The 26,206-nt window shown below is 53.9% G+C and overlaps 2 protein-coding genes across 5 annotated transcripts in view; one reads left to right on the top strand and one right to left on the bottom strand.

Moving 5' to 3' along the window:
- POLQ (DNA polymerase theta) overlaps positions 1–9,286 on the top strand; it is a 32,428-nt gene extending 23,142 nt beyond the window's left edge. For both annotated transcript variants that reach the window (XM_069944691.1, XM_069944692.1), the window contains exons 20-31: positions 1,075–1,315; positions 2,091–2,284; positions 2,672–2,809; positions 3,215–3,389; positions 5,123–5,249; positions 5,353–5,447; positions 5,519–5,703; positions 6,386–6,497; positions 6,606–6,730; positions 6,883–7,030; positions 8,698–8,807; positions 8,974–9,286. In XM_069944691.1, the coding sequence (XP_069800792.1) occupies positions 1,075–1,315; positions 2,091–2,284; positions 2,672–2,809; positions 3,215–3,389; positions 5,123–5,249; positions 5,353–5,447; positions 5,519–5,703; positions 6,386–6,497; positions 6,606–6,730; positions 6,883–7,030; positions 8,698–8,807; positions 8,974–9,087 (1,764 nt within the window). In that variant the 3' untranslated portion in view covers positions 9,088–9,286. The remainder of the gene's footprint in view (positions 1–1,074; positions 1,316–2,090; positions 2,285–2,671; positions 2,810–3,214; positions 3,390–5,122; positions 5,250–5,352; positions 5,448–5,518; positions 5,704–6,385; positions 6,498–6,605; positions 6,731–6,882; positions 7,031–8,697; positions 8,808–8,973) is intronic.
- A 6,784-nt stretch (positions 9,287–16,070) lies between these two features.
- STXBP5L (syntaxin binding protein 5L) overlaps positions 16,071–26,206 on the bottom strand; it is a 244,647-nt gene continuing 234,511 nt past the window's right edge. For 2 of the 3 annotated variants that reach the window (XM_069944600.1, XM_069944598.1), the window contains 6 exons: positions 20,927–21,166; positions 19,086–19,446; positions 18,536–18,701; positions 18,165–18,276; positions 17,259–17,479; positions 16,071–16,885 (listed from right to left, as the gene is read on the bottom strand). In XM_069944600.1, the coding sequence (XP_069800701.1) occupies positions 16,844–16,885; positions 17,259–17,479; positions 18,165–18,276; positions 18,536–18,701; positions 19,086–19,446; positions 20,927–21,166 (1,142 nt within the window). In that variant the 3' untranslated portion in view covers positions 16,071–16,843. Of the gene's footprint in view, positions 16,886–17,258; positions 17,480–18,164; positions 18,277–18,535; positions 18,702–19,085; positions 19,447–20,926; positions 21,167–24,671; positions 24,777–26,206 lie in introns of all 3 variants that reach the window. The other variant, XM_069944597.1, reaches the window with a different exon arrangement.

The following is a 26,206-nucleotide window of genomic DNA, read 5'->3' as shown; positions in this document are numbered from 1 at the left end:
GTCTGCAGTGTACAGAGATGGGGGGTGTCTGCAGTGTACAGAGATGGTGGGGTGGCAGTGTACAGAGATGGGGGGTGTCTGCAGTGTACAGAGATGGTGGGGTGGCAGTGTACAGAGATGGGGGGTGTCTGCAGTGTACAGAGATGGGGGGTGGCTGCAGTGTACAGAGATGGGGGGGTGGCAGTGTACAGAGATGGTGGGGTGGCAGTGTACAGAGATGGGGGGTGGCTGCAGTGTACAGAGATGGGGGGTGTCTGCAGTGTACAGAGATGGGGGGGTGTCGGCAGTGTACAGAGATGGTGGGTGTCTGCAGTGTACAGAGATATGGGGGGGGCAGTGTACAGAGATGGGGGGTGTCTGCAGTGTACAGAGATATGGGGGGGGCAGTGTACAGAGATATGGGGGGGGGTGTCTGCACTGTACAGAGATATGGGGGGGTGGCTGCAGTGTACAGAGATATGGGGGGGCAGTGTACAGAGATATGGGGGGGTGGCTGCAGTGTACAGAGATATGGGGGGGGGGTCTGCACTGTACAGAGATATGGGGGTGCAGTGTACAGAGATATGGGGGGGTGGCTGCAGTGTACAGAGATATGGGGGGGGGGTCTGCACTGTACAGAGATATGGGGGTGCAGTGTACAGAGATATGGGGGGGGTGTCTGCACTGTACAGAGATGGGGGGTGTCTGCAGTGTACAGAGATATGGGGGGGGCAGTGTACAGAGATGGGGGGTGTCTGCAGTGTACAGAGATGGGGGGTGGCTGCAGTGTACAGAGATATGGGGGGGGCAGTGTACAGAGATATGGGGGGGGCAGTGTACAGAGATGGGGGGTGTCTGCACTGTACAGAGATATGGGGGGGGGCACTGTACAGAGATATGGGGGGGGGGGCAGTGTAGGAGGCTGCTGCACTGCCATGTGCTGGGGGGTGGACCTATAGCCGAAGCGCCAGTCATCAGCCGCCACCATCATCCCAGCCGAGCAATGGCTTCAGGATTAATATACGGTGGGGGGCCCCTGCAGGAGCAGGCATGTGATTCCCGGGGCCCCTATGTCAGTGACGTCTCGTCTTGCAGGTTGCCTGCTGGTTGCTGGATCCGAGCTCCAAGGAACGGACACTTCACAACATGGTGACCAACTTCCTCCCACAAGAGCTCCCCCTGCTGGACGGGGTAGGTAGTGGTCAGGGGGTGCAGAGCCTGGGCCTGAGCGCCAGCAGTGATCGCTCCGGACGTTACCGGGCCGCCATAGAGTCTGTCCTGGTTTTTAGCGTCATGACCACCTTATACCGCGTATTGGAGAGAGAGAATCTGCAAGGTAACTGGGGGGATGGGAGCTGGGGTGGACAGCGGGGGAAAGGTGGGCGGGGGAGCGGCCAGCAGGGGAAAGGTGGGAGGGGGAGCAGGGGAAAGGTGGGAGGGGGAGCAGGGGAAAGGTGGGAAGGGGAGTGGCCAGCAGGGGAAACGTGGGAAGGGTAGTGGCCAGCAGGGGAAAGGTGGGAGGGGGAGCGGCCAGCAGGGGAAAGGTGGGAGGGGGAGCGGCCAGCAGGGGAAAGGTGGGAGGGGGAGCGGCCAGCAGGGGAAAGGTGGGAGGGGGAGCGGCCAGCAGGGGAAAGGTGGGAGGGGGAGCGGCCAGCAGGGGAAAGGTGGGAGGGGGAGCGGCCAGCAGGGGAAAGGTGGGAGGGGGAGCGGCCAGCAGGGGAAAGGTGGGAGGGGGAGCGGCCAGCAGGGGAAAGGTGGGAGGGGGAGCGGCCAGCAGGGGAAAGGTGGGAGGGGGAGCGGCCAGCAGGGGAAAGGTGGGAGGGGGAGCGGCCAGCAGGGGAAAGGTGGGAGGGGGAGCGGCCAGCAGGGGAAAGGTGGGAAGGGGAGCAGGGGAAAGGTGGGAAGGGGAGCAGGGGAAAGGTGGGAAGGGGAGTGGCCAGCAGGGGAAAGGTGGGAGGGGGAGCGGCCAGCAGGGGAAAGGTGGGAGGGGGAGCGGACAGCGGGGGAAAAGGGGCAGCAGCCAGTGGGGGGAAAGGTGGGAGGGGGGAACAGCCAGCGGAGGGAAGGTGGGAGGGGGCAGCGGCTGTCAGGACATCTGCTCTCTCTTGCAGTGGTCTTCAGCGCGGTGGAGATGCCCACACACTACTGCCTGGCACTGCTGGAGCTGAATGGCATCGGTTTCAGTACTGAGGAGTGTGAGAGCCAGAAACACATCATGGAAGCCAAGCTGGAGCAGATCGAGGCCCAGGCCTACCAGCTGGCCAGCCACAGCTTCTCCCTCACCAGCCCTGACGATGTCGCCCAGGTACCGAGAGACCGCAAGCCGTAACATCGTGTCTTATCCATGTGATGTAACAGCAGAATAGTGAGTGCAGCTCTGGAGGATGAGACCTTATGTAACAGCAGAATAGTGAGTGCAGCTCTGGAGGATGTAACAGCAGAAGAGTGAGTGCTGCTCTGGAGGATGAGACGTGATGTAACTGCAGAATAGTGAGCACAGCTCTGGAGGATGAGACATGATGTAACTGCAGAATAGTGAGTGCAGCTCTGGAGGATGTAACAGCAGAATAGGGAGTGCAGCTCTGGAGGATGTAACAGCAGAATAGTGAGTGCAGCTCTGGAGGATGTAACAGCAGAATAGTGAGTGCAGTATGAGCCAGTGTCTCTGATCTCTTCCTGTTTCTGCCATCAGGTTTTGTTCATTGAACTGAAGCTGCCGCCCAATGGAGATCTGAGGGGTCCGGGAAACAAGAAGACTCTGGGGTACACGAGGCGGCCGGTGCTGAATGGGAACAGATTCCGACTCAGCAAGCAGTTCAGCACCAACAAGGTCTCACCACCCTGTCACTCCCCCAGCAGGTGTTGCCCCGTCACCCAACTGTCTCCCTCCCGCCCCCCAGCAGGTGTCGCCCCGTCACCACCCGCAGGTGTCGCCCAACTGTTCCCCCCCCCCCCCCCCCCCAAGCAGGTGTTGCCCTGTCACCCAACTGTTCACCCCCCCCACACACACACACACACACACACACACACACACACACACACACACACACACACCCTCCCTGCAGGTGTCGCCCTGTCACCCAACTGTTGCCCCCAGCAGGTGTCCCCAGTCACCCCCCCCCCCCCACACACACACACACACACCCGCAGGTGTCGCCCAGTTACCCGCCCCCCCCCCCCTTCCCCCCCAACACACACCCGCAGGTGTCGCCCCTGACGCTTTTCCTCTTCTCAGGATGTTTTGGAGAAGTTGAAGCCGCTGCATCCTCTGCCGGGACTGATCCTGGAGTGGAAGCGAATCACCAACGCCATGACCAAGGTGGTGTACCCGCTGCAGCGCCAGAAGAGCTACTGCCAGTGCCTGGACATGGAGCGGATCTACCCCGTGTCCCAGACTCACACCGCCACTGGTACGGACAAGCACGCCTGGAGGCAGACGGGAAATGGGGGTTTAGAGGCTGTAGTTAGCATGTTAATATAGAGGCCGGGGTCACTGGTGGTGGTGGGGATGTAGAGGCCAGGCTCACTAGCGGTGGAGGGTGATGTAGAGGCCGGGGTCACTGGTGGTGGTGGTGGGGAGGGATGTTGAGGCCGGGGTCACTGGGGGGGAGGATGTAGAGGCAGGGTTCACTGTCGGTGGGGGGATGTAGAGGCAGGGTTCACTGTCGGTGGGGGGATGTAGAGGCAGGGGTCACTGCCGGTGGGGGGGGATGTAGAGGCCGGATCACTAGTGGTGGTGGGGATGTAGAGGCCAGGGTCACTGGTGGTGGTGGTGGTGGGGAGAGATGTTGAGGCCGGGGTCACTGGGGTGGGTTGTAGAGGCTGGGGTCACTGGGGGGAGGATGTAGAGGCTGGGGTCACTGCCGGTGGGGGTATGTAGAGGTCGGTGTCACTGCCGGTGGGGGTATGTAGAGGTCGGGGTCACTGCCGGTGGGGGGGATGTAGAGGCTGGGGTCACTGCCAGTGGGGGGGGGGGATGTAGAGGCTGGGGATACTGGCTTTGCAATGTTGTAAAGGCGGGGGTCATTGGCATAGGTGGGGATGTAGAGGCCGGGGTCACTAGTGGTGGGGGGATGTAGAGGCCAGGGTTACTTGTGGTGGTGGGGTGATGTAGAGGCTGGGGTTACTGCCGGTGGGGAGGGATGTAGAGGCTGGGGTCACTGCCAGTGGGGCGGAAAGTAGAGGCCGGGGTCACTGCCAGTGGGGGGGGGGATGTAGAGGCTGGGGATACTGGCTTTGCAATGTTGTAAAGGCGGGGGTCATTGGCATAGGTGGGGATGTAGAGGCCGGGGTCACTAGTGGTGGGGGGATGTAGAGGCCAGGGTTACTTGTGGTGGTGGGGTGATGTAGAGGCTGGGGTTACTGCCGGTGGGGAGGGATGTAGAGGCTGGGGTCACTGCCAGTGGGGCGGAAAGTAGAGGCCGGGGTCACTGCCAGTGGGGGTATGTAGAGGTCGGGGTCACTGGTGGTGGGGGGGATGTAGAGGCCGGAGTCACTGCCGTTGGGGGTGGGGGGGGGTATGTAGAGGCCGGGGTCACTGGTGGTGGGGGGATGTAGAGGCCAGGGTTACTGCCGGTGGGGAGGGATGTAGAGGCTGGGGTCACTGGTGGTGGGGGGGATGTAGAGGCCAGGTGACTGCCAGTGTGGGGGATGTAGAGGCCGGGGTCACTGCTGGTGGGGAGGGATGTAGAGGCTGGGGTCACTGGTGGTGGGGGGGATGTAGAGGCTGGGATCACTGGTGGTGGGGGGGATGTAGAGGCTGGGATCACTGGTGGTGGTGGGGATGTAGAGGCCAGGGTCACTGCTGGTGGGGAGGGATGTAGAGGCTGGGGTCACTGCCAGGGGGGGGGGGAAATGTAGAGGCCGGGGTCACTGCCAGTGTGGGGGATGTAGAGGCCGGGGTCACTGCTGGTGGGGAGGGATGTAGAGGCTGGGGTCACTGCCAGGGGGGGGGGGGGGGGGGGGGGGGAATGTAGAGGCCGGGGTCACTGCCAGTGTGTGTGTGTGGGGGGGGGGGGGGGGGGGGGGGATGTAGAGGCTGGGATCACTGGTGGTGGGGGGGATGTAGAGGCTGGGATCACTGGTGGTGGGGGGGATGTAGAGGCCAGGGTCTTTCCATGGTGTGACAATCTCGGTGCTCCAGGCAGGATTAGCTTCACGGAGCCCAATATCCAGAATGTTCCCAAGGACTTTGAGATTGAAATGCCGCGTGTGGTTGGTGAGAGCCCCCCATCCCAGGCCGCCCGCTCCGCCCTCTCCTCCAGGCAGCGGTAAGTGATGACCCCCATCGTAGACCCTCTAAATCTCTGTAGGGGTTTGGGGGCCAGGGCTGGGGGTATTGTGGCCCCTCTGGACGGTGTTTTGTGGTTTCAGAGGTGGGAGGACCCTTCCCCAGGCGGTGGTGGTCCCGCTGGAGCGGGGGATGTCGTTCTCGGTCAGCATGCGGCACGCCTTCATCCCCTTCTCAGGTAATTCTCTGTACTGGGGTTTGGGGGTCCGGTGTTGGGTGTTCGGCTCTCACCCTCTCTTTTCCCTGCAGGGGGGCTCATCCTGGCCGCTGATTACTCTCAGCTGGAGCTGCGGATCCTCGCTCACTTATCCCACGACCGTCGCCTCATCCAGGTGCTGAACAGCGGCTCCGACGTCTTCCGGAGCATCGCGGCCGAGTGGAAGATGATTGAGCCGGAGGCCGTAACCGACAGTATGAGGCAGCAGGCCAAGCAGGTGACCACTAGGGGGAACGGGGGACACTGATCACTGAGGGGGGAATAACGGGGGCATGTAGATTACCGCTAAGGAAGGGGCAGATAACAGGGGGCACAGATCACTGCTGAGGAGGGGGCAGATAGCGGGGGGGGGCACATAGATCACTGTTGAGGAGGGGGCAGATAGCGGGGGGGGCACATAGATCACTGCTGGGGAGGGGGCAGATAGCCGGGGGGGGCACATAGATCACTGCTGGGGAGGGGGCAGATAGCGGGGGGGGGCACATAGATCACTGTTGGGGAGGGGGCAGATAGCGGGGGGCACATAGATCACTGTTGGGGAGGGGGCAGATAACGGGGGGCACATAGATCACTGCTGGGGAGGGGGCAGATAGCGGGGGGGGGGCACATAGATCACTGCTGGGGAGGGGGCAGATAACCGGGGGGGGCACATAGATCACTGCTGGGGGGGGACATAGATTACTGCTGGGGAGGGGGCAGATAACGGGGGGGGGGGCACATAGATCACTGCTAGGGAGGGCCAAATAACGGGGGGCACAAAGATCACTGCCGGGTGGGGGGGGGGGTACAGATAACGGGGGGGCACATAGATTACTGCTAGGGAGGGGCCAGATAACGGGGGGGGGGGGGGGGGTAATATCTTATAGATCCAGGCAGCTTCTCTTCTCGTCATCCTTTAGATTTGTTACGGAATCGTCTATGGGATGGGGGCGCGCTCTCTAGGGGAGCAGATGGCGATATCTGAGGAGGACGCCGCCTGTTACATCCAATCCTTCAAGGCACGGTACACAGGTAAGAGGGTGGGCGGCACCCATCACCTTCCTGTCTGTCATGGATTTTGGGCAGGGGTTGCCTTCGCAGTGGGCGTAGCTCTTGTGACATCACTTTCCATATCTCCAGGTATACAGCGCTTCCTGAAGGAGACGGTGAAGAACTGCGCCGCCAAAGGCTTTGTACAGACCGTGCTGGGCCGCCGCCGCTACCTGCCCGCCATCAATGACTCCAATCCCCACGCAAAGGCTCATGTGAGTGTGTGTGCAGGGCAGGTTTGTTACACTGTGTCAGTGCAGGCCATCTAGGAAGCCCCCCCCAGGCTGATCGTTCTCTTTATTCCAACGAACGACGGTTACTGTGGAATAGGGCCCTTACTAGAAACTATGTTTATTCCCGTTACCAGGCGGAGCGTCAGGCCGTGAACACCACCGTGCAGGGCTCTGCCGCCGACATAGTCAAAACTGCTACTGTCAAGATCCAGCGACGTCTGGAGGAGACCTTCCCCTCAGCGCCCCGATCCCACGGACACTGGACGCTGCCCCGACTGACAGGTGTGTGAGGCCCCTCCTAATGATCTTCCCATAGTTCTCCATACTGGGTGCCTCTTCTATTCTGCACACCCCCTTTATACTGTGCCTCCTCTACACCAGGCGCCTCCCCCATGCCGGGTCTCCCCCATGCCGGGTCTCCCCTATGCCGGGTCTCCCCTATACTGGGCCTCCTTTATGTTAGGCGCCTCCCCTATACTGGGTCTCCTCTATGCCGGGCGCCTCCCCTATACTGGGTCTCCTCTATGCCGGGCGCCTCCCCTATACTGGGTCTCCTCTATGCCGGGCGCCTCCCCTATACTGGGTCTCCTCTATGCCGGGCGCCTCCCCTATACTGGGTCTCCTCTATGCCGGGCGTCTCCCCTATACTGGGTCTCCTCTATGCCGGGCGCCTCCCTTATACTGGGTCTCCTCTATGCCGGGCGCCTCCCCTATACTGGGTCTCCTCTATGCCGGGCGCCTCCCCTATACTGGGTCTCCTCTATGCCGGGCGCCTCCCCTATACTGGGTCTCCTCTATGCCGGGCGCCTCCCCTATACTGGGTCTCCTCTATGCCGGGCGCCTCCCCTATACTGGGTCTCCTCTATGCCGGGCGCCTCCCCTATACTGGGTCTCCTCTATGCCGGGCGCCTCCCCTATACTGGGTCTCCTCTATGCCGGGCGCCTCCCCTATACTGGGTCTCCTCTATGCCGGGCGCCTCCCCTATACTGGGTCTCCTCTAGGCCGGGCGCCTCCCCTATACTGGGTCTCCTCTAGGCCGGGCGCCTCCCCTATACTGGGTCTCCTCTAGGCCGGGCGCCTCCCCTATACTGGGTCTCCTCTAGGCCGGGCGCCTCCCCTATACTGGGTCTCCTCTAGGCCGGGCGCCTCCCCTATACTGGGTCTCCTCTAGGCCGGGCGCCTCCCCTATACTGGGTCTCCTCTAGGCCGGGCGCCTCCCCTATACTGGGTCTCCTCTAGGCCGGGCGCCTCCCCTATACTGGGTCTCCTCTAGGCCGGGCGCCTCCCCTATACTGGGTCTCCTCTAGGCCGGGCGCCTCCCCTATACTGGGTCTCCTCTAGGCCGGGCGCCTCCCCTATACTGGGTCTCCTCTAGGCCGGGCGCCTCCCCTATACTGGGTCTCCTCTAGGCCGGGCGCCTCCCCTATACTGGGTCTCCTCTAGGCCGGGCGCCTCCCCTATACTGGGTCTCCTCTAGGCCGGGCGCCTCCCCTATACTGGGTCTCCTCTAGGCCGGGCGCCTCCCCTATACTGGGTCTCCTCTAGGCCGGGCGCCTCCCCTATACTGGGTCTCCTCTAGGCCGGGCGCCTCCCGCTCTCCGGGTCTCCTCTAGGCCGGGCGCCTCCCCTATACTGGGTCTCCTCTAGGCCGGGCGCCTCCCCTATACTGGGTCTCCTCTAGGCCGGGCGCCTCCCCTATACTGGGTCTCCTCTAGGCCGGGCGCCTCCCCTATACTGGGTCTCCTCTAGGCCGGGCGCCTCCCCTATACTGGGTCTCCTCTAGGCCGGGCGCCTCCCCTATACTGGGTCTCCTCTAGGCCGGGCGCCTCCCCTATACTGGGTCTTCTGTATGCCAGGGTTCTCCTCTATACTGAGCCTCCTGTATGCCCCTTTTTCACTGGAAACGTATTTTGGGTGTTTTAACATTTTCCTGTTCTCTACCTTTTAGGACAATCTGTAAGAAAAGCGATTCCCTCGCCCCCGATGCGTGGCGCTTTCTTCATTCTGCAGCTGCATGACGAGCTGCTGTACGAGGTGGCGGAGGACGATGTTATCCAGGTACTGCTGCGTACACCACTCCACTTCCTCCTATGCCCCCTCTCTTCCTCCTCTGCCTTCCTGCCTTCTCCCCCCCCCCCCCCTTCCTTCTCTGCCCTTCCCCTCCCTTTTCCTTCTCTGCGCCCCCCCCCCCCCTTTCTCTTATTACGTCTCTTCCTTCCTGCAGGTGGCGCAGATTATAAAACGTGAGATGGAAGCTGCTGTACCGCTCTCCGTTACTCTAAAGGTGAAATTGAAGTTTGGCCCTAGCTGGGGTGACCTGCAGGACTTTGACCTTTAAAGAAGGCTGACAGCCCGGAGCCCATCCTGGGTATTACTTGAAGAAGTCATAACATAAATTATAGCAGTTTTGCACATGTGGGCGGAGCCAGAGGACGGTTATGAAATATGGGTTGGGGCTGATCCTGACATTTGGCTCTTTTTACCTTGTGTCCTTCAGAATTTCCTTAATGTACTAATAATAATATTACTATATAATAGTACGGTGATGATGTCATTAATCTCATTCTTCCAGTGCCCTTTGTCAGCCCCCTCCTCTCCTGACATCCTCTGTGCTGCTGGGACCCTGTGACCTCCCCTATAAGATCAGCCCCCTCTTCTCCTGACATCCTCTGTGCTGCTGTGACCTCCCCTATAAGATCAGCCCCCTCCTCTCCTGACATTCTCTGTGCTGCTGTGTGACCTCCCCTATAAGATCAGCCCCCTCCTCTTCTGACATTCTCTGTGCTGCTGTGTCCTCCCCTATAATATCAGCCCCCTCCTCTCCTGACATCCTCTGTGCTGCTGGGACCCTGTGACCTCCCCTATAAGATCAGCCCCCTCCTCTCCTGACATTCTCTGTGCTGCTGTGTGACCTCCCCTATAAGATCAGCCCCCTCCTCTTCTGACATCCTCTGTGCTGCTGTGTCCTCCCCTATAATATCAGCCCCCTCCTCTCCTGACATCCTCTGTGCTGCTGGGACCCTGTGACCTCCCCTATAAGATCAGCCCCCTCCTCTCCTGACATTCTCTGTGCTGCTGTGTGACCTCCCCTATAAGATCAGCCCCCTCCTCTTCTGACATCCTCTGTGCTGCTGTGTCCTCCCCTATAATATCAGCCCCCTCCTCTCCTGACATCCTCTGTGCTGCTGGGACCCTGTGACCTCCCCTATAAGATCAGCACCCTCTTCTCCTGACATCCTCTGTGCTGCTGTGTCCTCCCCTATAAGATCAGCCCCCTCCTCTCCTGACACCCTCTGTGCTGCTGGGACCTCTCCTAAAAGATCAGCACCCTTCTCTCCTGACATCCTCTGTGCTGCACAAACTTCACAATATTCCTCGGTCAGTGAGCAGCTTATAAAGGCAAGTGCAGAAACTATCAAGGTTCAGGCCTCTTACATGCAATAGAAAGCAAAATGGAGGCGCACGCCACCCAAAAGAGAGCGGACAGGGCACAGAAGAGAGCGGATCTGGAGGCAGCTGCCGCACAGGAGGGGGCGGAGGCGGCGGCCACCGCACACAGAAGAGAGATTTTTTGAAACAATGTGGGAATGCCACGGCGAGGTTGAGGGTTTTAGTTTCTTTTACTGCCACTGGCTGCTTGTTCTTGAGCAATTGATGCAGAGGATCCTGTCAAACGCACAGAAACTATCTTGGGTTTATATGCCACAAATACAATACCGTCTGCAACAAAGTCAGATTATGGGATGAAGGTGCATGTTCTCTTTCTGTAGCAACCTAAGGTCTGAGAAGGACAGCCCAACAAGGTGAGGGGGAGTATGGTTCTGATGTCCATCTGTTCATTGAGAACTTCATACCAGATGCCGCTCTGTAGCGACTCTCAGACTTAACAAGATCACTTGAGGGAAAGGCTTTTGTGGCAATGATCATCCTCCTGTGCCCAGGGTTGTTGAACATCAAGCGATGCAGTTTCATTTTAAATTTCTCATTGTGACAAACTCCAGGGACAGTGCCATTCTGTCCCCTCCTCTGCTGTACTCCATGCCTGTCCTGGGGCTGCTCTTCTTTTCTTTTCCCTACTGACACTTCTGGCCCCTGGGAGGAACAGGTGGACAACTGCTCTGAATTTCTAAAGGCAGCTTGTCTCCACCTGTATAGGATAAATGACGCATTGGGTCTGGCCATCGTTATCGGGAGCTGTATAGGATAAATGACCCCCCGGGTCTGGCCATCGTTATCGGGAGCTGTATAGGATAAATGACGCATCGGGTCTGGCCATTGTTATCGGGAGCTGTATAGGATAAATGACGCCCCGGGTCTGGGCATCGTTCTCGGAAGCTGTATAGGATAAATGACGCCCCGGGTCTGGCCATCGTTATCGGGAGCTGTATAGGATAAATGACGCACCGGGTCTGGCCATCGTTATCGGGAGCTGTATAGGATAAATGACGCATCGGGTCTGGCCATCGTTATCGGGAGCTGTATAGGATAAATGACGCATCGGGTCTGGCCATCGTTATCGGGAGCTGTATAGGATAAATGACGCATCGGGTCTGGCCATCGTTATCGGGAGCTGTATAGGATAAATGACGCATCGGGTCTGGCCATCGTTATCGGGAGCTGTATAGGATAAATGACGCATCGGGTCTGGCCATCGTTATCGGGAGCTGTATAGGATAAATGACGCATCGGGTCTGGCCATCGTTATCGGGAGCTGTATAGGATAAAAGACATGCCGTGTCTGGGCATCGTGCTTAGGAGCTGTATAGGATAAATGACGTGCCGGCTCTGGGCATAGTTATCGGGAGCTGTATAGGATAAATGACGCCCCGGGTCTGGGCATCGTTATCAGGAGCTGTATAGGATAAATGACGCATCGGGTCTGGCCATTGTTATCGGGAGCTGTATAGGATAAATGACGCATCGGGTCTGGCCATCGTTATCGAAAGCTGTATAGGATAAATGACGCATCGGGCCTGGGCATAGTTATCGGGAGCTGTATAGGATAAATGACTTGCCAGCTCTGGGCATAGTTATCGGGAGCTGTATAGGATAAATGACATGCCGTGTCTGGGCATCGTGCTTAGGAGCTGTATAGGATAAATGACGCATCGGGTCTGGCCATTGTTATCGGGAGCTGTATAGGATAAATGACCCCCCGGGTCTGGCCATCGTTATCGGGAGCTGTATAGGATAAATGACGCCCCGGGTCTGGCCATCGTTATCGGGAGCTGTATAGGATAAATGACGCCCCGGGTCTGGCCATCGTTATCGGGAGCTGTATAGGATAAATGACGCCCCGGGTCTGGCCATCGTTATCGGGAGCTGTATAGGATAAATGACGCATCGGGTCTGGCCATTGTTATCGGGAGCTGTATAGGATAAATGACCCCCCGGGTCTGGCCATCGTTATCGGGAGCTGTATAGGATAAATGACGCCCCGGGTCTGGCCATCGTTATCGGGAGCTGTATAGGATAAATGACGCACCGGGTCTGGCCATCGTTATCGGGAGCTGTATAGGATAAATGACGCCCCGGGTCTGGCCATCGTTATCGGGAGCTGTATAGGATAAATGACGCATCGGGTCTGGCCATCGTTATCGGGAGCTGTATAGGATAAATGACGCATCGGGTCTGGCCATTGTTATCGGGAGCTGTATAGGATAAATGACGCACCGGGTCTGGCCATCGTTATCGAAAGCTGTATAGGATAAATGACGCATCGGGTCTGGCCATTGTTATCGGGAGCTGTATAGGATAAATGACGCACCGGGTCTGGCCATTGTTATCGGGAGCTGTATAGGATAAATGACGCATCGGGTCTGGCCATCGTTATCGGGAGCTGTATAGGATAAATGACGCATCGGGTCTGGCCATCGTTATCGAAAGCTGTATAGGATAAATGACGCATCGGGCCTGGGCATAGTTATCGGGAGCTGTATAGGATAAATGACTTGCCAGCTCTGGGCATAGTTATCGGGAGCTGTATAGGATAAATGACGCCCCGGGTCTGGGCATCGTTTTCGGGAGCTGTATAGGATAAATGACCCCCCGGGTCTGGCCATCGTTATCGGGAGCTGTATAGGATAAATGACCCCCCGGGTCTGGCCATCGTTATCGGGAGCTGTATAGGATAAATGACCCCCCGGGTCTGGCCATCGTTATCGGGAGCTGTATAGGATAAATGACGCCCCGGGTCTGGCCATCGTTATCGGGAGCTGTATAGGATAAATGACGCCCCGGGTCTGGCCATCGTTATCGGGAGCTGTATAGGATAAATGACGCATCGGGTCTGGCCATCGTTATCGGGAGCTGTATAGGATAAATGACGCCCCGGGTCTGGCCATCGTTATCGGGAGCTGTATAGGATAAATGACGCATCGGGTCTGGCCATCGTTATCGGGAGCTGTATAGGATAAAAGACATGCCGTGTCTGGGCATCATGCTCAGGAGCTGTATAGGATAAATGACGCATCGGGTCTGGGCATCGTTTTCGGGAGCTGTATAGGATAAATGACGCATCGGGTCTGGGCATCGTTTTCGGGAGCTGTATAGGATAAATGACGCATCGGGTCTGGCCATTGTTATCGGGAGCTGTATAGGATAAATGACGCATCGGGTCTGGCCATCGTTATCGAAAGCTGTATAGGATAAATGACGCATCGGGCCTGGGCATAGTTATCGGGAGCTGTATAGGATAAATGACTTGCCAGCTCTGGGCATAGTTATCGGGAGCTGTATAGGATAAATGACATGCCGTGTCTGGGCATCGTGCTTAGGAGCTGTATAGGATAAATGACGTGCCGGCTCTGGGCATAGTTCTCGGAAGCTGTATAGGATAAATGACCCCCCGGGTCTGGGCATCGTTTTCGGGAGCTGTATAGGATAAATGACCCCCCGGGTCTGGCCATCGTTATCGGGAGCTGTATAGGATAAATGACGCCCCGGGTCTGGCCATCGTTATCGGGAGCTGTATAGGATAAATGATGCCCTGGGTTTGGGCATCGTTCTCGGGAGCTGTATAGGATAAATGACGCATCGGGTCTGGGCATAGTTATCGGGTGCTGTATAGGATAAATGACGTGCCAGCTCTGGGCATAGTTATTGCGAGCTGTATAGGATAAATGACGTGCCAGCTCTGGGCATAGTTATTGCGAGCTGTATAGGATAAATGACGTGCCAGCTCTGGGCATAGTTATCGGGAGCTGTATAGGATAAATGACGCATCGGGTCTGGAGATTGTTCTCGGAAGCTGTATAGGATAAATGACGCCCCGGGTCTGGGCATAGTTATCGGGAGCTGTATAGGATAAATGACGCCCCGAGTCTGGCCATCGTTATCGGGAGCTGTATAGAATAAATGACGCCCCGGGTCTGGGCAGCGTTCTCGGGAGCTGTATAGGGATAAATGACGCACGGGGTCTGGGGAATGTTCTCGGGTGCTGTATAGGATAAATGACGCCCCGGGTCTGGGCATCGTTCTCGGGAGCTGTATAGGATAAATGATGCATCGGGTCTGGGCATCGTTATCGGGAGCTGTATAGGATAAACTAGAAAATGTACCCGGCACTGCCCGGGTATAAAGTGTCAGTGTGTTAATTAGATTTGTTCTAAGGTGCCCAGGAGGCCAAGCTAAAGGTATTGTTTCATCTGAGTTAATCAGTGGAATTAGTGTATACCTGTAGTGCATAGTTGGAGGGGTTTTGTATACTCACAATGTATAGTTTTTAGGGGTCTCGCATATCTGTAGTGCATAGTTGGGGGGGCTGTATACCTATAGTGTATATTTGGGGGGGGCTGTATACCTGCAGTGTACAGTTGGTGAAGGTCCTGTATACCTGTACTGTATAGTTCGGGGGTCCTGTATACCTGTAGTGTATAGTTTGGGGTCCTGTATACCTGTAGTATATAGTCGGTGGAGGTCCTGTATACCTGAAGTATATAGTTGGTGGAGGTCCTGTATACCTGTAGTATATAGTTTTGTGGAGGTCCCGTGCACCTGTAGTGTATAGTTTTGGGGTCCTGAATACCTGTAGTGTCCTGTATACCTGCAGGGTTGTATTTACCCGTATGGCAGTGTTGTTCAGTCACAGTGTGTCGGTATTGGTCATGTCTGGTATGGCGGTGTTATCCAGTCACAGTATGGCGGTATTGGTCAGGTCTGGTGTGGCGGTGTTATCCAGTCACGGTATGGGGGTATTGGTCAGGTCTGGTATAGCGGTGTTATCCAGTCACGGTATGGCAGTATTGGTCAGGTCTGATATGATGGTGTTATCCAGTCACAGTATGGCGGTATTGGTCAGATCTGGTATGACAGTGTTATCCATTCACAGTATGGCGGTATTGGTCAGGTCTGGTGTGGCAATGTTACCCAGTTACAGTTTGGTACACTTGTAGTGCCCTGTATATACATGTACTGTATAGATGGAGTAGGGGGTCCTTGTATACATGTACTGTATGGATGGATTAGGGGGTCCTGTATATACATGTACTGTATAGATGGAGTAGGGGGTCCTTGTATACATGTACTGTATGGATGGATTAGGGGGTCCTGTATATACATGTACTGTATAGATGGAGTAGGGGGTCCTGTATATATACATGTACTGTATAGATGGAGTAGGGGGTCCTGTATATACATGTACTGTATAGATGGAGTAGGGGGTCCTGTATATACATGTACTGTATAGATGGAGTAGGGGGTCCTGTATACATGTACTGTATAGTTGGAGTAGGGGGCCCTGTATATACATGTACTGTATAGATGGAGTAGGGGGTCTACCAGTTATTACTGTGGATGTTGTGAGGCAGCTTCCCTAGCAACCATTGCTCCCTGTGAAAATGAAAGCAGTAATCCTATTGGTTGCTAAGGCTCCAACTGCCGTGTCTGCTGCAGCTAATTATATCACCTGTGTTTGCAGTGAGGAGATTTTCCCATTCATCTCTATGGGGCGCCTCTCTTTCCCCTCCCCCTCCCCTCCTGTACATCTGGCGGGGTCGGGACCTTCGCAATAACCTTCCCGGGCACCCAATGTACCTGTGGGCCAAATTTGGGGTCAAACGGTTCAGGCGTTTGGAAGTCTATAGAGGACAGACAGACAGACAGAAGGACAGACAGACAGAAGGACAGACAGACAGACAGACTTTGATTTTTATGATATAGATGGCCCCGGGTCTGGCCATCGTTATCAGGAGCTGTATAGGATAAATGACGCCCCGGGTCTGGCCATAGTTATCGGGAGCTGTATAGAATAAATGACGCCCCGGGTCTGGGCATCGTTCTCGGGTGCTGTATAAAATAAACGATGCACACGCACACTAGATCTGGGATGTCAAATTACACTTTATTTCAAACACGTAACAATTTGCTTTCTGGTTGTAGAACTACTCTACTGAAGGAACTAGGGTGTAGGGTGAGGGGACTGACACCTACCGCCTGTCCGCTGCAGCCACTCCACACCAAACACTGGCCCCTGGGGGCCCCTACTCATTTACATAGGAGTTGGTTGGGTACAGGATGGTGCAGCCCAGCGTCACATAAGATAATCTCTCTTTATACATCTGTACAGTTCTGTGCACTGATCACCGCTGATCGTCGCTCTTGTCATCCGGGGAACATAGCGATTCTAAGTGCAGCGAAGACGAAGCTCTAAAATATAAACAGCAAGAAGGAGGCGCGCACATGAACAGATTCCGCCTCCACCAGCCGGGAATCCTCTTCCCTGCGGCTGCCCTAAGATATAACGCCGGTCCGCGGCATGCGTCTCTTCTTGTCATGCAATGTCTGATTGTACGTGTTCTGCGCTGTTGTCACCAGGAGTACGGGGAGTTGCAGCCGAGATTTTACAGGACACAGATTTTTGTTTTCAGAAAACACTTTAGAAAGGAAAAGAGTCATGCCCTCTTGAGAATCTACCAAGAGAAGTCCTGGTAGAGATCCCCCTGCTCTACCACGCTGCAGGGGGCGCTGTCAGTAAGGTAGCGGTGCAGTCCCGTGTGTCCATTCAGGAGTCCCCCCGCCACACTGTGTTGCTGGAGAATGCTGGAGTTTAGCCATCGAGTGAAGGGTAACGGTGCTGTTCCTGATTGGCTGCGGCTCTAGAATTGGTACCACTTCTTATCCCTGTATTTCAGCATTAACTGCAGAAAGACAGAACAGAGTCCGGGTCAGAACTCGAGGATACAAGGGGACATGAACAAAGCAAATGCTCCCTATCTGTGATGTAGCAGAGCTGCAATACCAGACCCCATTTGAGGACAGGGGTGGCACTTTTAATTTGGAAGAGGCAACCATTTTGGCTGCTTATAGTTTTTTGCTGTCAGATGTAGCGAGTATCTGCTGAGCAGCACCAGCAGCCACCTTGAACAAGACGAGACGCGGTGTAAAGCATGAAGAAGGGACAGGGCTGCAGCCAAAGCCTCTAACATCTGTGCCCTAGAGGAGCGCGGTCCATTCTGTAAAGCATGGTGAGACAGGAGGTGGAGCTCAGTCGGACATCACGCCTGTCCTTACCTCATGTGCATGTTTGGAGAAAGCTTCAGCACTTGACATCATGCGCTCAGTCTTATCTTCCAGCTCGCCCAGCCGTTGTCCTCTTTCATCCAGGGCCTGGCGGGCTCTGCTCAGATCTGCCGCCACACCGGTTGCGGCTCCTTTCACCCCCTCCACACTCCTCTGCCCGGGGATGTGCTCTGCGAGATAGCGAGAGCCTATTCCTGCAGAAGCTTGTCCAACTAGGACAGACAGAAACAAGCAGTCAGTATACACCGACCGCATACACTCAGATACAACCAGAGCTGCACTCAAGACTTCTGCTTGAACTAGGAAACAGAAAGCTACTTGTCTACCTCAAAAAGCAAGAACTTATCACTGCTGCCCCTATAGTTCCCACAATGCACTATACTCAACAATAACTGTAAATGCAGTTGTATGTCATCATACAGTCACCTCCAGAGCTGCACTCACAATTCTGCTGCCCATCACACAATCTATCAGTACTGTGCGGATATAGATGCCAGTCAGCTGCACAGTATTGTGGAAGATGTATTTCTATACAATCCAGACAATTGTACAGACTACACTTGGCCCCTTGGCTGGCACCATAATTACTGTGCAGCTGATCTTGGTGATACATACACAGCTCTTCTCCGACCAGAGACTGTCCACTTCCATCCCCTGGCTAGCACCATAACTAAACTTGTGCCCTTTGGCTGGCATCATAACTCCACTTGACCCCCTTTACTGGCTACATGAATATAGTTGACGGACACCATGATTACACATGGCTGGCTCCATGACTGCACTTTGCCTCATTTGCTAGCACCCTGACTATAGTTGCCTGTTGGCTGGCATTATGACTACACTTTGGCCCATGACTGGCACCACGATAACAGTGCATCTGATCTCAGTGATACATACACAGCTCTTCTCTGTCCAGTGTCTGTCCGCTTCCACCAAACAGTCCCTTCAGAAAGCCTTTGTTCTGGGCCTCAGGAGTCTCAACCAGAGCGAAGAGGTCTCCGAGCATGTCCTGTGCAAAAAAGCAGACAAGGGGTGAGAGCGCGGACTATCCTATATACTGTGCTCTAGTGCTTTCCCAGACAGTGCCCACTCTCATAATCACAGCAGATCCCCAGGAGGTACAGCAAAGGCAACAACAGTCCTGGGGCCGGTGTGACCCTGACACCAGTATAAGTGGAGGTGCTTACATTACCTTAGTGCGGGGAGATCACATCTGTGGGTGGGCTATGGGCAGACGCACTGACCGCTACCTGGGCCCCTGTTCTCACCTGCAGGTTTTCACACATCTCCTGACTGTACGTGATTCTCTGAATCTCACTCGGAGAACACAAGTACAAAGCCTGGCCGTGGTGGGTGAAGCAGAAGGTCCGCGCTATTCTCATGTCTGTGAGCGGCAAGTAGTTGATATCGAGTAGAGGGCGGAGGCTCGGGAGGCTGCAACGACCAAATCATCTCATGTTACTGGTTCTACCACAGGCTCTTAAAGGGGGTTTAAAGACAAGTTTTATCCCCAGGACAGACTGTCTTAGATTGGTGGAGTGTGATGATCAGCACTCCGGATGATCAGCCCATTGAGTACACTGTGTAGAGGCCATGTTGGATTACTGCAGCTCTTATTCCTAGTGTAAACCAACATGGCCACTCTACCAAGTACAATACTGTCGGCTCTGTTCTCTGACATGTGTCACCACAGTCGTAGAGTAACAAGTGCAGAGTGGTTACAGCTGACCATCCTGTGAGGGGGTGCAGGGGTCAGATCTGACCTCTTCCAAGCAGCCCCAGACGCACCTGATGGCCACTTCTCTGGTGACCTCTTACCTGATGGTCATGATGTGGCCGTTGGCACAGAAGCAGGCCAGCAGGACGTTGTTGCACATGGTGACCACGTCGGCCCGCAGCAGGAAGGAGGTTTCGGTGATGTTGTGTACGTACAGACAGGTCTGTGAGGGCAGGGAGAAAACTTTGGCTTGTTTCTCTGAACAGACGACGGCGTACTGGTGATCACCGATGTCCTGTGAGGAGGACGGAGAGAAGGCCACCAGCTTGCGTTTCCTCGTCTTTTCGGTGTCTTCTCCACTGTTCAGGTCCCTCCAGACTTCATATGACGGGTGAATTAAAGAGCCCATACAGTCCAGGCAGGAGAAGGTGAGTACTGCCCCCTTCATGGTGAGCACCGTACCTGCAGGCAGAGGGGACAGGAGACCTATACACATCTCTATGGTACCAGCAGTATAACAGGGAGGGGGCACAGCGGATCCTGAAGCTGCACACAGCTGGAGGGTTTGTTACAGTGTATCTGCTATAAGCAGCTTCTGCCTACACTGATACATTGCACCAAACTGTGGGCAGGACTATGTAAAAAAACATAGACAACGTAGGTGGGGGGGGGGGTGGGGGATGGAGACCAAGACAGTCCAGCCCAGCAGCTCCAGCTCTATCACTGCTTTATGGTACCCCATGCTGGAAAATGAAAGTCATAAAACACAGCACATCCCAGATAATACTAATCTAATAAAGAAAATGACAACTATGAAACTACTCCGTATACACAACCCATGTATGAGAGAGTATGGTCCCCCAGATCACCTGTAGTGCGGCCATCTTGTTAGCCCAGAACTCCAGTCTTTTGCAAGCGAGGATACAGGAAGCAGTGCTTGCAAAAGACTGGAGTTCTGGGCTAACAAGATGGCCGCACTACAGGTGATCTGGGGGACCATACTCTCTCATACATGGGTTGTGCATAGGCAGAGTAGTTTCATATATATATGTATGTATATATATATATATATATATATATATATATATATATATATCAGAAGAATACCGCAGCACTCATGGGATAGAATTCAACACAACGTGTTTATTTCCCCAAACCGCGACGTTTCGCTCTCCACACTGAGAGCTTTTTCAAGCAGTGGTGACCACTGCTTGAAAAAGCTCTCAGTGTGGAGAGCGATAACGTCGCGGTTTGGGGAAATAAACACGTTGTGTTGAATTCTATCCCATGAGTGCTGCGGTATTCTTCTGATTTATATCACTTATACCGGGTGGTCACTGGTATATACCGCCTGGCACCACATTCATCGCTACACGAGTGCTGCATTCATTCTGAATTCTCATTATATATATATATATATATATATATATATATTACTTGAGGCTTTACTGCTTTTCAGTTCCCTCGCACATTCACCATAGTCAGTACCTGTAACTATCACAGGTGTCACTGCTGAGCGCAGTCATATACATGTGATTAAAATAGACTCTACGGATTGGTTCTCCTGGCACATTTAGCTAAGTAGTTCACAGGTCACTTGATGCTTCATCTATGAGGCTCCTCGGGACACAGAGCAGTAAGCTGCACTCATGATGGAGCCTGTACTGTACTCCTCTATACTCTCCCATGTATCTCCATAATCTATGAGGCTCCTCAGGATACAGAGCTGTAAGCTGCACTCATGATGGAGCCTGTACTGTACTCCTCTATACTCTACCAGGTGCTGTACTTTTCTGTGATTGGCCAGACAATGAAAAGAAAGGAAATCAGTGTGTGCTTTGCTGATAACCTCCCAGTATAAGACCTAGTTGTGCACCATGAGGGCCTCTCAGAAGCTTGGTAAGGGCAGAGAGCACTACCATTACCCACATGGCCAACTTACCACTGGGTGACACCTGCACAGGCTCGCTCTGCCGCTGCTCCTCGGTCAGGGGCACGTTCAGGGATATGATCAGCACCAAGCCCAGGCTGGTGCCCACCCATAGGCATGGAGAAGGAGCCAGGTCATTCTTGCGGGCGAAGGTCTCCATGAAGTACAGAGCGGTGATGGCCTCCTTGGCCTCTTTATCGATGCTGGATACACTGGAGCTGCGGGAGCGGCTGAACGAACTTTCTCGACTCTCTATAGGGGGAGGTAGATGGCGGACATTAGTGGAGTGACCTGGAGACACAACCTTACACCAAACCCCCAGCTGTCACTAAACCAAACCATTAACATACCCTACACCAAACCCCAGCCATCACTAACCCAAAACCGTCACATACCCTACACCAAGCCCCTAGCCGTCACTAAACCAAACCAGTCACATACCCTACACCAATCCTCTAGCCGTCACTAAACCAAATCCATCAAATACTCTACACCAAGCCCCTGCCGTTACCAAACCAAACCCATCACCCTACACCAAACCCCCAGCTGTCACTAAGCCAAACCATTAATATACCCTACACCAAACCCCCAGCCATCACTAAACCAAACCCATCACATACCCTACACCAAGCCCCCAGCCGTCACTAACCCAAACCCATCACCCTACAACAAGCCCCCAGCGTTTACTAACCCAAACCCATCACCCTACAACAAGCTCCCAGCCGTCACTAACCCAAACCCATCACCCTACACCAAGCCCCCAGCCGTCACTAACCCAAACCCATCACCCTACACCAAGCCCCCAGCCGTCACTAAACCAAACCCATCATTCTACACCAAACCCCCACCCGTCACTTACTCAAACCTATCACACCTACACCAAACCCCCAGCTGGCACTAACCCAAACCCATCACCCTACACCAAGCCCCCAGCTGTCACTAACCCAAATCCATCACCCTACACCAAGCCCCCAGCCATCACTAACCCAAACCCTTCACCGTACACCAAGCCTCCAGCCTTCACTAACCAAAACCATCACCAACCCCCAGCCGTCACTAACCGAAACCCATCACCCTACAGCAAGCCCCCAGCCGTCACTAACTAAACCCATCACCCTACACCAAGCCCTCAGCCGTCACTAACTAAACCCATCACCCTACACCAAGCCCTCAGCCGTCACTAAACCAAACCCATCATTCTACACCAAACCCCCACCCGTCACTAAACCAAATCCATCACTTTAGACCAAGCCCCCAGCCATCACTAACCCAAACCCATCACCCTACACCAAGCCCCCAGCCATCACTAACCCAAACCCATCACCCTACACCAAGCCCCCAGCCATCACTAACCCAAACCCATCACCCTACACCAAGCCCCCAGCCGTCACTAACTAAACCCATCACCCTACACCAAGCCCCCAGCCGTCACTAATTAAACCCATCACCCTACACCAAGCCCCCAGCTGTCACTAACCCAAACCCATCACCAAGCCCCCAGCCGTCACTAACCCAAACCCATCACCCTACACCAAGCCCCCAGCCGTCACTAACCCAAACCCATCACCAAGCCCCCAGCCGTCACTAACTAAACCTATCAACCTACACCAAGCCCCAGCTGTCACTAAACCAAACCAAACCCATCACCCTACACCAATCCCCCATCCGTCACTAAACCAAATCAATCACATAACCTACACCAAACCCCCAGCTGTCACTAACCCAAACCATTAACATACCCTACACCAAGCCCCAGCCGTCACTAACCCGAACCCGTCACATACCCTACACCAAACTCCGGCCGTCACTAAGGGTCCTATTACACTGAGCGATTTTTAACGATAAACGATCGCGTTAGTTACGATTGTTACTATGATCGTTATTGTGATCATTACTATGATCATTTATTCCTTCTGATCCCAGAAAAACAATGAACAATGTGCTTATTACATTGAACGATTAGTGAAAAAACGGGGAACTTGAACGAACGTGGAATTACAGCGAACGATTAGCGAACGATTAACAATAATTTTAGGTTCAGATCTAAATAAACGATTAACAACATGCGAACGATTTTTCGATCGTTGCCTGCAATTACACAGAACGATTATCGTTTAAATTCGAACAATTTAAAGGGGTTGGCCACTTTATAATAAAATAGGTCAGTACAAAGTATTAGTAAGTGTGCTCACTGTATATACTGACAGCAGCTCCCTGTGTACCTCATAGAGCTAATATCAGACTCCTCTCCTGCAGACTGGGCTGCCCTGCTCTGTTTTGTTTCAGTCCATAAAATGGCTGACATGGAGGAGTATGTGACCAGGCCCTGTCCACTGTGTCCTCCATAGACACATACAGGCTCAGTGGTGGACACTGGGGGGGGGGGGGGGCCTGGTCACATGCTCCTCCATGTCAGCAATCTTATGGACCAAAACACCACAGAGCAGGGCAGCCCGGCCTGGAGGAGGGGAGTCTGATATTAGCTCTATGAGGTACACAGGGAGCTGCTGTCTGTATATACAGTGAGCACACTGACTAATACTGTACACTGAGCAATTTTACTATAAAGTGGCCAACCCCTTTAATGATTTTTCACACAATAATCGTCCCGTGTAATAGGGCCCTAATCAAGACCCATCACCCTACACCAAGCCCCCAGCCATCCCTAATCCAAACCCATCACCCTGGGGGCAAGTACCCTACACCAAACCCCCAGCTGTCACTAACCCAAACCATTAACATACCCTACACCAAACTCCGTCCGTCACTAATCCAGACCCATCACCCTAGACGAAGCCCCCAGCCATCACTAACCCAAACCCATCACCATACACCAAGCCCCAGCCGTCATTAACCAAAACCCGTCACATACCCTACACCAAACTCCATCCGTCACTGATCCAGACCCATCACCCTACACCAAACTCCGTCCATCACTAATCCAGACCCATCACCCTACACCAAACTCCGTCCGTCACTAATCCAGACCCATCACCCTACACCAAGCCCCCAGCCATCACTAACCGAAACCCATCACCCTACACCAAGCCCCCAGCCGTCACTAACCCAAACCCATCACCCTACACCATTCTTCCAGCTGTCACTAACCCAAACCCATCACCCTACACCAAGCCCCTAGCTGTCACTAACCCAAACCCATCACCCTACACCAAGCCCCCAGCCGTCACTTAACCAAACTCATCACTGTAGGCAACAATACCCTAACCTTCATGATAACTGTAGAGACTGATCGGATGGGGTCTTACACAGGACTAGGGACAATTAGCCCCCCAATATGCTGTATATAACACCTTTCAACAAATGGCAGGGACCTGTGTATTTGTATGCCAGTGATATAATATATGGTGGCAGAGATCTATGTATTTGTATCGCACTGATGTAGTATATGGTGGCACGGAGCTTTGTACTAGTATGGCAGTGATATAGTATATGGTGGCAGGAACCTGTGTAATTGTTTGGCAATCATGTAGTATATGGTGGTAGAGACCTGTGTATTTGTATGGCAGTGATGTAGTATATGGTGGCAGGCACCTGTGTATTTGTATCACAATGATGTAGTATATGGTGGCAGGCACCTGTGTATTTGTATGGCAGTGATGTAGTATTTGGCGCATAGCACCATGTATTAGGCATTAGTGCACTCCTCCTATGTGTGATACATACAATACATGTACTATACTACTACACAGTGGACAGACAGAACTAGCACAGTGGACACACTACACATGGGTCTTACCTTTCTCTGCCCACGAGTTTGGAGAATAGTGGTATTCATCATTTGAGTATGTACTGACTCCATGTAACTGCTGAAGCATTGTCCGTCTGGATATATAACCTACTGCTACAGGAGCCGTGTGGTGCCAAAGGACAAAAACAAGTATATGGACAGAGGCAAAAACAGAGCACAAATTATATCAGCCATCCGCACATCACACCAATAACTGTGGCATGTACTCCGAACATCCTTACGAGAAATATCCACCGACCATGGACCACCGAATCCTCTTCACTACACCAGCTGCTGAACCTTACACCTCCCGAACAATCACTCTAAGGACACTGCAAACCTGTGCAGACTGTGCTGCCAAACACAACAGCAACACCTCACCACCCCAGCTACACCCACCCTGAGATCCTGCTCAAATACCAGTCACATACAACTACAGCCCTACAACCATCATACAACAACTACAGCCCCTACATCCATCATACAACAACCATGCTACAACTACCCTCCGTGTTGGACTGGCCCACCAGAGGACCAGAGGATCCTCCGGTGGGCCTCCAGCTTTAGAACCTACATAAACACTTTCTGACATGTTTCTCACTGGTTCTTCATTGGTGGGCCCCAGATACCCCAGTCCGAAACTGGCTACCGTCCTACAACTACTGCACTACAGCTACCATACAACAGCTACTGCCCTACAACTATCATACAACAACTACTGCCCTACAGCTACCGTCCTACAACTACCGCCCTACAGCTACCATACAACAGCTACTGCCCTACAACTACCATACAACTACTGCCCTACAGCTACTGTCCTGCAACTACCGCTCTACAGCTACCGTCCTACAACTACCATACAACAGCTACTGCCCTACAACTATCATACAACAACTACTGCCCTACAACTATCATACAACAACTACTGCCCTACAGCTACTGCATTGCAGCTACCATACAACAGCTAATGCTGTACAACTATCATACAACAACTACTGCCCTACAGCTACCGTCCTACAACTACTGCCCTACAGCTACCATACAACAGCTACTGCCCTACAACTACCATACAACTACTGCCCTACAGCTACCGTCCAACTACTGCACTACAGCTACCGTCCTACAACCATTGCCCTACAGCTACAGTCCTACAACTACTGCACTACAGCTACCGTCCTACAACCACTGCCCTACAGCTACAGTCCTACAACTACCGCTCTACAGCTACCGTCCTACAACTACCATCCTACAACTACTGCCCTACAGCTACCACCCTACGACTACTGCCCTACAGCTACCACCCTACGACTACTGCATTGCAGCTACCATACAACAGCTAATGCCCTACAACTATCATACAAAAACTACTGCCCTACAGTTACCATACAACAGCTACTGCCCTACAGCTACCATCATACAGCTACTGCCCTACAACTACCACCCCACAGCTACTGCCCTACAGCTACCATCATACAGCTACTGACCTACAATCAGGATCTACACACTCATCTTCCATGACTTCTATCTACACCCCCATTACCCAT

The sequence above is a fragment of the Dendropsophus ebraccatus genome, chromosome 11, assembly GCF_027789765.1.
Source record: "Dendropsophus ebraccatus isolate aDenEbr1 chromosome 11, aDenEbr1.pat, whole genome shotgun sequence".
Lineage (NCBI taxonomy): Eukaryota > Metazoa > Chordata > Amphibia > Anura > Hylidae > Dendropsophus > Dendropsophus ebraccatus.
This window is presented reverse-complemented; position numbering and strand designations above follow the sequence as displayed.